The 12,738-nt window shown below is 40.6% G+C and overlaps 1 protein-coding gene across 1 annotated transcript in view; it reads right to left on the reverse strand.

The window, feature by feature from the left end:
- LOC142103903 (nicotinamide N-methyltransferase-like) overlaps positions 1 to 12,738 on the reverse strand; it is a 30,788-nt gene that overhangs the window by 3,102 nt on the left and 14,948 nt on the right. The window contains exon 2 of the mRNA XM_075188280.1: positions 2,893 to 3,100. Coding sequence (XP_075044381.1) covers positions 2,893 to 3,100 — 208 coding nt within the window. The remainder of the gene's footprint in view (positions 1 to 2,892; positions 3,101 to 12,738) is intronic.

Raw genomic sequence — 12,738 nt, forward strand, 5'->3', positions numbered from 1 at the left:
TACATATTTTCTTGATTCGTTGGACAAAATATTTCTAAGTACATTATCGGATTTCTCCAACTCTTCTTTCCTGCTTTCTGACCTCCATCTTCTCTCCTCCCCTTCAGCTGCTGAATCACTCCTCTTCTCCCTAAATCCTCCCTCACTAAACATAGTCTAATAATACCAATCTTCTCTTCATTGCATGAAGCTCTCCTCTCCCCAATAACCTCTCTGGCCTGCCCCAAACAGACAATCTCCCACTACAAACATACCCTCACCTCTTGATTCTTCTGCTCCTGCCACCCCTTTCAGCTCCCCGAATACCAAATTTCAAGTTTGGCACTCCTAATTGTCCCAATTTCTGCAAAAAGGATCTTGCACTGTTGAATGTCATTGGAGGAATTGTTGCTCACTCTCTGACTTCTTCCACTTTTCATTTCATCCTCTACTTGTACAGTTCCACCCTCTCCCTTGCCATACAATCCTTCTTCAAATCTCTCATCTCCTCCAAGTTTTACAACCCCTTCCCACCTCTTTGCCACCTTAAATGTCCTCTCTCCGGCTCCCTTTCCCACCCTCTTCCTCACTCCTGCTGAATTAGCCTCCTTTTACACCCTGCTTTGCCTCCCACCCAGTCCCTGATATGCTCCACCCCACTGTTGATGATGAAGCCCATGCTTTTCTAATATACTCTCCTACCTCACTTCCTCCACTCCAATGCCTCCCTTCAACTTGCCCTCCTCTTCAATTTGTCCCTCTCCATCAACATCACCCCCTCTTCCTTCAACCATGCTGTCATCTCACAACATCTAAAAAACAAAAAACACTCTTGACCATGCCTCACTCTCAAACAACCACCATATCTCTCCTTCCTTGTGCATCCAAAATACTGTAGCTTCTCATCTACAAACAACCTTTGGCCTTAGTGACACTATTCTTCTTGGTTTACCTCCTACCTTTCCAACAGCTCCTTCTGGATTTCTACCTCTAACTTCTTCCTCTGCCACCCTCCCTGCTTGCCACAGGGCTCCGTCCTCAGCCCCCTGCTCTGTGCATATCCTCCCTTGAACTCATCAGCTCATTCAGTCTCCATTATTACCTATGCACAGTTAACCCCCATATCTACCTCTTCTCCCCTGAACTCTAACCATCCTTCCTCTCTCAGGTGTCCAGTGCCTCTCTGATGGCAGCGTCCAGGAAAGAACTACTTAGCTTGGCTAGCAATCAGAGACAAACCATGTCCGACCAAGCAGCTTAGTCCAGAGAGGACAGGTCATGAGGTACAAGCTGAAGTCAATGGATTGGAGAAGGTAGAATAGTGATGGACGAAGCTGACGTCAAAGGATTGGAGAAGGCAGAATAGTGGGGGACAAAGCCAAGGTCAAAGGACTAGAGACACTAGAATCATGATGTACAGTCAAGAAAAACAAGAGTTCTTCAATGCACAAGTCCAGAAATCTAAAACAAAACTTCGCTCCTGCAAAAGTTTGGTGGAACTGAGAGACATTATAAAGGCTAATAATAGGTGAAATAAACTGTTCTGATTGACTAGACCTTTTCACTGAAGTGCTAATTGCAAAGTAAAGAAAACTGTGCAGTAGTCCAAGTGAGGTGACTAGCTAGATTGCTGTTCTTATTAGAGTGCTGGTTACAGGAATTGAAAAAGGTGTGTGTAGCTGTCATTATGAATTGTATTCTGACAGCTGTCATCTGGAGCTAGTATTGTGAATTCTCACATGAACAGGTCAAAAATTGATCTTATTGCCCGCACCATCCTCCTACCTTTCCTTCACCCCATATGCAATCCCTCACCCAACCCACTCTCTCATAATCTCCACAATTATTGCAACCTCTTGCTGACTGCCTTCCCCCTCACCAGCCTCTCTCCTCTTTAAGCTATCAGTGCTGCATCAAGATTGCTCATCCTCTGTTACTGCTCCAGTTCTACCTCCCCTCTCTGCCAAACAATTCTCCATCTCCAATGACCGCCATCTCACTTCTTCTTTGGTAACCTCATTTCCCATTTGTCTCCAAGACTTCTCCTGTGTTGCACCTCACCTCTGAAATGCTCTCCCTTGGACTATCAGACTCTCCTGCTGACTGAAAAGGTTTAAACATTCCCTAAAATGCCACCTGTTCTTTAAAGCCTACCAATCCACTGCCCAACACCTCCCCATCCCTCAAAAACATCTGCTTTCCATGTAAACCTCTCTTGTTTCCATCCCCCTCCCCAGTAGATTGTAAGCTCTTATGAGCTTGGCCCTCTCTGCTGTGTTGTCATGTTGCTGTTCTTGTTTACTCATTCGTCCTACCTGCTGTATGGCACTGCAGAACTCTTGTTGTGTCATATAAAAAAAAAAGATAATAATAATAATAACAATAATAATATAAAATTGCAGCTTTATTTTGCATTACTTGACATTATTATTTGGACCACTGCCGGAAAGTAGGTTCGTATTTCATTTTTTATAAGGAGAAAAACAAAGGAGATGTTCACATTTAATTACAGTTTATATGAAGTACGACTTTTGCATTTATTATTAACTGTCAAGAAAATATTATCTCTTGCATACTGTATATATGACCCTTTATTACATTATACTGTGTTAAATAGGGTAATGCCACTTTAGCATTTACTACTAAAACTGGCAAGCCACACATCTACATTACTGTGGATGAGAGCAACTATGAAACAGCTTGGAGGACACATGGTTGTGCCACATTTACACTCATGAAATTATAAAAGCATATAACAAATTCTGAAGCTACATAAATATATTAGACCTGATAACTTCTTAGTTTAATACTGTTTTATTAAAATAAATTGGGTATTTTTCTGCTTGTCCTGTTCATTTTTATTGTGATAATATAAGATGAATAATAAAATTATATAAAAATGGGTCACCAAACCTGCTTCCCTTTAATTCTGCTGTGATTGTTGAGGTATGAGTCCAGTCAAAGGCGTCTGCATCTTTATTTATCCATTTTTCCAATTCCTTGATGCAAAAGTCATTGAATTCTAGAATTGTAATTTCTTCCATGAATTCACAGATTGAAAGAAGGTGATGGATGATGGGTCCACAACTAATGTCAATCAAGGTTTTCCCTGTAGCACAGCCTAGAAATAGAGAAGCATACATGCATTATGTTAGTATTAGAATATATCTAATGTACCAGAAAATGTTCTATTACTTTTCCTTTTCTTTTGGATTTAGTTGAGCGATAACAAAATCATTGTTATTCATTATCTACTTATCTCATGCAGTTAAAATGAAATTCAGCATTGGATGGACATCCATCAAACAATATTAACAACTGTATATATATGAGACACAAGTTAACCCGTGCATGATACTCATGCATTCTAGTCAAATCAAGCTACTTAAGGTGTTAAAAAGGTTCTTGTCATGCATTTGGGCCATAGCCCAGGCCTCCTCAGGGGAAGAGCGTTACTTCCCGACGCAAGCACCCTTTTTTAACGTGGTTTTGTCCACATGTCACCACCTCATCATTTTTCTCCATCACCTCATCCTTCATCTTTATCGCCACATCCTTCATCAAGCTACTTAAGGTGTTAAAAACTCCCCACTGTCACCCCCGGCAACCACCAACCACTCCCAACTGTCACTTCTCCTTCAAGAAATATATAGGTCAGTGTATAACTCTGCCCAGCAGGTGGCGCTGCAGCTTGGGTTTTTTTTTTTCACACACACCACTAGGCATTTATATAGTAGATAAATGAAATCAGAAGGAAAAGTAAAGTGACCAATAATTTATAGTTCAGAGCTACATTCGGAACAATGATACAATCCCGGGATCTGAAATGTTAAGCATTACCCTGCATAAATGTTCCCAATAAGTTGAACAGTTAATCTCCATATAGGCTGTAATTTATTCACAGAAAAGCCAGTGGTAAAATAAAGTGCATTTGGAAACTTCTGCAAATTGAAATATAATTTTTCTGTGTTGCAGCATCAATAGCAGCACAACCCTCACAATGATCCAGGTAGGTCCTTTTAGGCAATATAAGAGTAAATCCTCAGTATTAGACCACTGAAGCTCTATGGATTTCTGGGTGGTACAATTCAAGCATGATGAGCGGTTACACTGTTTTGAATGTAAGTGACTTGCAGGAGTGACTGCAATTGACTGAAGTTCATTCAGACAAATGTAAACCGCTACAGAGTAAAATCTAGCCTTTTCCTAATAGTTTTGTAGTAGAGGAGGAATATATTCCAGCAGATTATTATAGCTGCAGTCTAATTAAAGGTGTGTAAATGCATAATAATAACTGAAGTGTTTATCCACCAATAAAGTGTGGTTTCATCAGAGGTTTGGAGTGTGTGTTATTTACCTGAGGTATTTAACTGGAAAAAGACCATCAGCATAAGGACTCAATTCAGACTATTAAATGACAAAATTAAATTAAAACAATCTTAAAAACAAAACACTTCTATTAATATACAATAACACACAAAGTCAAAGAACATTATTTAAAACATAAATATTTGACAGTATTCAAGACAGTCATAGCTGCCACAAGAGAGGTGCACTATGTACTCAAACAGGAGATTTAAGAGAAAGCAAATTTGCAACCCCACAGGGCATTCCATTATTTCAGGAGTCAGTTCCAAAACCACAAATGTATCGTCCTAAATTGATTCTTTTCTACAGACTCATGTTGTGTCTATCCAATCATACCTTAGAGACTAACTTTGCTAACTTGTGTATGGAATGTATTGAACAGGAATATTTTTGGGTAGCCTGCTCAGTGCAAATTTATTACTCTATGGAAAACATGTTGAGGATTTTTTTCTTGTTAGGATGGGATTCTTCTATTGCTTGGTTGCACGATAACTGTTCGTCACCAGACTGTGAGTGCTACTTCTCGTGTGTTTAGGAACCGTGGCCGTCCGCCATCCTGAGGGTCTGCGCATGTGCAGCCCTTTCAAGCCTTCAGTATCTATTACTTTTCATTAATTGGCTGATCAGGCAACACTCCCTATTTAAAGCACCTGTGGTCAATACCTCGTGGCCTCATCTTGGAGTCTCATTCCCATGAGCCTCTGAAGGTGTTCCTGTGTTTCCTCATGTATTCAGCTCCTGCTGATTCCTGTTATTTCTATTGTGGTTTCCAGACCACTTCAACTCTACTGTGTTCATCGTGTCTACACCAGCTGATTCCTATCCGCTGCCTCCGCTGTTTCTACAGAGTTCCTACTCACTTCAACTCTCCTGTGTTCATCTTGTCTGCACCAGCTGATTCCTATCCACTGCCTCCGTTGCTTCTACAGAGTTCCTGCTCACTTCAAACTCTCCTGTGTTCATCGTGTCTGCACCAGCTGATTCCTATCCGCTGCCTCCGTTGCTTCTACAGAGTTCCTGCTCACCTCAACTCCCCGGTGTTCATCGTGTCTGCAGCCAGCTGATTCCTATCCGCTGCCTCTGTTGCTTCTACAGAGTTCCAGCTCATCTCAACTCTCCTGTGTTCATCGGGTCAGCGCTCCGCTGCTTCCATCTCTGCTACTGGAGTTCAGACCGCCTCAACTCTCCCGTGTTCTTCAAGTTCCAGTTCCATTTACTACTGCTTCCAGAGTATTGCCTCATTCATTATGGTTTACCCGCCGTGCGCTGCACCAACTTGATTACCGCTTCCACCTTCCAGTGATCTCTCCTCCTGCCGGCCTTCAGCCGTTCAGGTATCCCTGCACGCCTCTCTGACAGCCTGCTCTCCTGAACCGCGGTATGCATACTTCTCATTGACTTTGCTGGTGTATTGCATATCTAGCTGGACTGTGTTGTGTTCTCCTCCGGAGTCCTCTATCCACTGAGACTATTGCTACCATTGACTTTGTCTCCTATTTGCCTGGATTGTTATTGTGACTTTGTATACTTTAGCAGTGCTGCTCTGTTATCATTGTATTGTGATATCATCGTGGGATCAAGTTCTGTGTACCCGTGTATACTCTGCATAGCATTCATCTCCTCGTGCCCTCCTCACATATATATTGCAGTGGTACAACTTGCTATATGCAGACCACTGATTCCAGTTCCCTGTGACACCAGTTTCAAGTATCCTCTCACATAGCAGTGGTACAACTTGCTATACGCAGACCACTGACTTCCCTGTTATCTACCTTCACCTGGATTCCATTCCTTTACCTAGACAGCGGTACAACTTGCTATACGCAGACCGCTGACTCTCACTACCTCCTCGCTACCTCTGGACATTCCTCCTCACTATAGCAGTGGTACAACTTGCTATACGCAGACCACTGACTACCCTCACGTTTCCTTGTCCATCCAGTTCCTCGTGTTCAATTATATACTCACTACCAGTGCTGCTAGTCATAGACTTTCCTCGAGCATTCTCTCACCATCTGCTGTTCCTCCAGTTCCGTTGTCACCCTGCTACCAGAGTACCTATTACCATCTATATTACTCTGGTAAGCCAACATCTGGTGATTTCCTGGGCAAAGACTCCTAGTGCCCGTGACAATAACCTTAATAATAATCATGTTAATCTTAAGTTTACCAGCACTTTTCATTCTACACTGGTCAAATTCCCAGCAATACAGCTCTCGGTCAGCGGTGGGTCCTTGGTCAGAGAGACCTTTCATTAAAACCTCAAAACAGTTTTTTAAATTTTAAGAGTAATCATCTAAAGTCCTGAAAAAAAACATTCCCAAAGGGCAACTTCTTAGAATTTGCATAAATTGTTCAAATTAACAGTTTTTCATGAACAAGCAGTCAGTGATCTACTTAAGTCAGTGAATATCTACAATCTGCTTAACTTGAGGTTGTACAGTTATTGTGATCTTCTCTCCTCAGACCCATTAATTATTCTAGTAGAAATGTGAATGATTGATTGATATCCTTCGTTTCAAAGTATAATGCTTTTTCATATATATATATATATATATATATATATATATAATTTTAAAAAACCATCGCTCCTTGATGCTAGATGATGACGTCAAGTCAATTTGACAGATAGACCCAGTGATTTTTAAAATAAAAAAAACCTAATACATTTAGGAATATGTGGGCTCCAAAGTATTTCCAGAATATATATATATATATATATATATATATATATATATATATATATATATATATAGAGGGGTCCATCAAAATTTCTCGTCATAAAAAAAATTTGGATGCTATTTGGACACTTACTAAACCAGTAGAATGTTTCAAATGCAGAACAAATAGACATATGGCTGCATTAAGCATAGAATCTGCTGTTTTTCTGCAGTAACTCTGATTAATGTATTATGTGGCAGCTGTGAATTCTGCCATATAATAGGCAATACCTTAGGCTTGTTAGCCTTCTCTACCCCATTAATCTCAACCACATTCTTATAGACATTAGCTAAGGCAACATCTCCAAGTTGGTCTCGCTCAAAGACTCTTAGTGAAAATAAGTTAGACAATCCTGCCCAGTCTGAGTCCTCATTGGGAGGCGTTGGCCCTTCATCCGAGGTTTCGCCAATGAATGATGGCAGGGTCTGGTTTTGCGTTGGTACTGGTGCAACTCTCCTTTGTCTACACTCCCACCTCTTAGGAGGTGTATTTTCTTGAATTGTCTGGTTCAGGTTCTGTAGTAGATCCTGGCGCTTTTCATTTTCTGTTCCCTCAAGCTCCTCCATCAAGGCTGGACTTTTGGCCGTTGCTTCAATTGCCAACGTGTCCGGCTGGATTCGCTACTGGAGGATCTGTTTGAACAGTGCAAAGTCTCTGCCCAGGATTAAAGGGTATGGCAGTTTTAGGGCAACGGCCACTACCCTTGTTACTGTCTGTCCATTCACAGTAATAGGCAAAAGAGTCCTGTTATATCCCTTGCAGTCCCATGGACACAGAGTACCTTCACTTTAGGCAGATTATGCGTCAGTTTCTCTTGTAATATGGTTCACTACCCGAATCTACCAGAGCCAGCACCCAAACACAGTCACACGGAACAAGCAGGACTTCTTGGTAACTGGTTACATTGCACAGCAGCTTGGGTAGCTTGGTTGTGTGTGTGCTAGTGAACAATCCATATGCTCTACTAACGGTGGGCACTGAGCCCTCAAACGTCCAGGCTCGTTGCACTTGAAGTAGATTGGACTTACTGCAGGTTTGGCTGCCTTTTTATCCAGCAATCTCTCCTCACAAGCATCCGGTCCACTGTTCGATATGCCAGTCTTTGACCGAGGCATAAACTTTGGAGTGGGCAATGGAGGTTTGGGCATATTCTGCAAGGCGCTGTATCTCTCCACTACAGCAGTCAATTCCCCATATGACTGAGGATCTGCTTGTCGTGCCCACCTTTGGAGCCCTTGGTCCATACCATGGATACAGTCGTCAATGGCCAGAATTTCGGTCATTCTTTCCGCAGTGTTCTTTTCTGGCTGCAACCACTTTGTTAGTGTTCTACCAAGTTCAGCAAGCTGAGCCCGAACTGGTATATCTTTGGAGAGCCTCCAGTTATGTTATAGTTGGGCCTCCCCTGCTCTGGTGACTCCAACTCTCGCTAAGATGGCGGTTTTTAGCCGCTGATAATCGCCATCCTGGTCCTCATCTAGGTCTATATAGGTTCGCTGTGCTTCTCTTGAAAGATAGGGAACCAGGTATTTGGACCAAGACCCAGGTGGCCACTTGGTTCGGGTGGCGGCATGCTCAATGGCTAGATATGACTCCAAGTTATCCTCAGAAGTTAATTTCTGTAGCATGGTAGTAGTTGGAGCCTCTCTATCCTGCCTCCCCTGAGCAATCTCCTCGGGTCGGGTATTTACCATCTGCACCTGCACTGCTGCCATATGCACTAGGGTTCTTAAAATGTCTTCCGTTCCCACAGGGTTTTGTGTTGGGAAATGAAACCTAGCTTCTCTCAGCATTCAGGTAACAACAAAAGTTTCTGGGCCACACCAAATTCACTGAGTGACCCATAGGGTGTCATACTACAATTACCAGAATTTTCACATACCTCCTCATACCTCCTCATTAGAACAATTCCTTTTAATTCGATTGAATTGAGAGAATGGGATGTTATTCTTCCAATTTTTTAAATGGCAGCTTTCATAATATAGATAGCTGTTGCTATCTACCTCTTTATTTTTAGTATTATTTTAGTATAGTGGCATTATGTATAGAGTAGGCTTATTTTGAAATCATTTTTATTGTGTATTGTATTAACGTTATTAGTGGTATCCATCGGGTGGAAGTGATGTTATTTGTTATGGGCAGAAGTAAGTTAGAGCTATAGAGCCTGCCGCCTAATTGTATTATTTATGCTCAATGTTATTAGAGTCACAGTATAGACTGTTTGATTATTTTGTCAGGGCATATTTTGTTAATTTTATGTTAGCATCTGCTAATATTGGCTTACGAGCGGAAGTGACGTATCGCCGAAACCGTAAATGATGTCATTGAACATGGGCGGAAATGACCGGACGGAATCTGAGTCCACAATCTGCGTAAAATACTCTCTTGATTGGTACTTCTCAATGATTGGATATGGGGACTATTTAATAGAGGACTTTGTACTATGGCACTACACCCTTTTGATAAAGTCATATCCTGACAAAATGCTTTAAGGGACCAGCTGTCTTTGGATTATCCCAGTCGTTTGTGGAGATTGTCTTTTCGTGATCACTAAGCCTTCTCCCGGGACATCTGAGGGATTCATTAAACAGGTAAGCTTTCTGTACTTCTATCTCCATGTACGGGCAATTGTTTGCTCTTTTTGAATACTGTTATGGCTCACGCCCCAGGTATCAACTCCTAGAACCGCTTCAGCAGCTTTGCCTATAGCAGCCGCCTTTCCCATAGAGCTGAACTTGCTCACAGGTACTTGGATGCCCCCAGGTCTTGTTCTCTAGTAGTAGGAGCTGATAACCTGAGATCGTAGCGCAGGTAATTACAAAGAGTAGGAACTTCTAGCGGAAGGTAGTATACAGTCTCGCAGCACTACAAGGCCCAGGCTTGATGGACTGAACACATGGGAGATCTGTGTCTGAATCCAGGCAAAGGACCTGGGTAACTGATGAAATGTCAAGTATCCAGGCAAAGGTTTCAGGGTCACAGGCAATTCAGCGGTATCAGTATTCAAGCGAGAGATCAGGGTCACAGGCAAATCAGCAATGTCAAAATCCAGGCCAGGGGGTAGCAACAGTGGTACAGAAAACAGCAGGAACGCAACAGCAGAAGCAGTATGCTTGGGAGCAGGGACTATAACCGGCAGAAAGGCCCAGACAAATCAGAAAGGAGGAGGACAGGGCTGACAATCAGCCTCAGGAGGCTGCTAATTAATTACTAGCTTACAACTAGCATAGGATATATCACAAACCAGGAACATGTATGAAAATATAAATGACAGATTAGAATCATGCGAGAGCTCCCCCTGGAGTTGGAGGATGTCCCTAAACCCTCCTACTCTATGCCACAAAGATAACAGTGTATTGTAATTAATGCACATGCTTGGCTGCTACCTCACGCCAGGATGCGGCGTACCGCCACGGCTCATGACAGATACATTGTTATTTAAAAATCTGATTTTTATCTAATCTTGTGTGAAGTACCATTTGCTATGAACACACTGCACTATATTATTTCTTCTTGTTTCTGAGTCACAGTATTAACTGTATGGAATTGTAGGCGTAATCCATTCAGAGAGAAGATCTGGATGTCAGTGGGATTTCTCCACCAGATAAGCTATTATATTATATTCATCTGGTACAAGGCTAATTTGGGTATTTATTATTTTACTTCTGTTTGGGTGATATCACACTATGTTTGGCGCTTTTTTCTTCTTTTTTATGTATATTTAGGCCTTACATCTGCAATTGGATGTCACTGAAGTGAAGCAGCAGTATGTGATTATTACATATTTTTGAGCACATTTTTGTTCACTTGATTGCACTAAGGGCCGTTGTCTGTTTCACTTTTGTTATTTTGTTTTTAATTGCACTATAGACTTATCAGCTGGTGTTTCTTCTATCATGTTTAGATCTAAAATTGAAACAAGAAGAACAGAATTTTGTCAATTTTTTTTAATGAGAATTTGAACTCTGTGACTGACTCTAATGTATTTAATTCTATGGACCAGTTCTTTTGGGATACTGAGAAATTGTTATCTAAAGAAATAAGAACATGGTGGGATATTGCAGGTCTGGAAGAATACATTAGAGTCAAACAAATCCCTAGAGGATTTAGGATTAAGAAAGCTCCTACCTTTAGGACTGAGAACTCACATTTCACTAAGGAATGGGATAGGATTCTCAGTGAGTGTTCTTTTAATTTAATAAGATTAATTATTTTTGAGAAGCAGAAAAACCTCAAAGTAATCAACAATGAGTTGAAAGAGAGGGAACAGATGGTAGAACAATTTAAGACTAAGGATGATTATAAGGTTAATGAAGCTGGGCTTCAAAAAAAATTAGATAGAATGGAATCTGAAGTAATTGAGAAAAGAGAAAAAATTTCAGAGGGATAAGAGAGACTGCGATCTTAATATGGTAAGTGATTGGAGCAAACATGCGTTATTTAGACAAAACCAGAGAAGTATATGGTTTAATAAAAAAGATTTTAAGAATAATAGACATTCTAATGATGTTTGGACCACTGTTAGTACTAGAAGGAGAGATGGTCAGGCAAGGAGCATACGTCCCTGTAAACCTCAACATTTAAAATTGTCAAATAGGTTTACTCCGCTCCAAGAGATAAGTTTTGGAGTGTTATGGAAGATTTTTTATCTCCAACCCCTATTCCGAAATAGAATACAATTTTCAAAATATTTGGCCTAAGGGAGAATATAAAAGTAGCCTCCTCTCTAAAAAGAAGGTATGCAGAAGGAGAGGAAAATTAGCTGGAGTTCAGGGAAAGAAAAAGACTGAACATGTAATTGATACTTTACAAGTTAATGAGCAAGGTATTTTTAATCTTTCTGATTATCAACTTTCATCTGATGAAATTAAACTTCTAAGAAAGGATTTCTCTTTTGCTCCTACAAATCAGGTAAATGAGTTTCAATTATTCGTGAATCTTAATAAATACATTAGAAGACTTACTCTTAAACGTCATTTTAGGAAAAAGGAATCAAAAGGAGAAAATATTGAAATCTTCTATCAATTAGTCAAGAAAGATCTAATTACTATTAATAGATATACTAAATATAAAAGGAACTTGTCTCTTTCTGAGAAGAATGCCCTTTAGACTCTTATGAGTAACAATGAGATTGTGATCAAACAAGCTGATAAAGGGCGAGGGGGCATTGTTATTCTTTATAGAGTAGATAATGTTCTTGAAGCTAATAGACTTTTGGGGATTTGAAATCCTATCATATTTTGGAGAAAGATCCTACTAGTACATTTGTTGATGAGCTATGGAAGTTCTTGATTGAAGCTCTCAATGGTCACATTATTAATAAGGATGAATTTTTGTTTTTGCTTTGGGAGAGTCCTGTTATCCCTATCTTTTATTTTCTCCCAAAGATTCATAAATCCCTAGTAAACCCTCCAGGGAGACCTATAATATCGGGGATTGATTCCCTAACTTCATCAGCTTCTCAATCTGTGGAATTATTGCTCAAGAAATATGTGATTCAATTTCCGGCTTACCTCAAAGATACTACCTCCTTATTACAGCTATTAGAGTTGTTTGAATTGAAAGAAAGTTATATATGGGCAACCATTAATGTGCAGGCTTTATATACTTCAATTAGTCATGATCAAGGGGTTGAAGCAATTAGACATAATTTGGAATTAGATAGTGACA

The sequence above is a fragment of the Mixophyes fleayi genome, chromosome 1, assembly GCF_038048845.1.
Source record: "Mixophyes fleayi isolate aMixFle1 chromosome 1, aMixFle1.hap1, whole genome shotgun sequence".
Classification (NCBI taxonomy): domain Eukaryota; kingdom Metazoa; phylum Chordata; class Amphibia; order Anura; family Limnodynastidae; genus Mixophyes; species Mixophyes fleayi.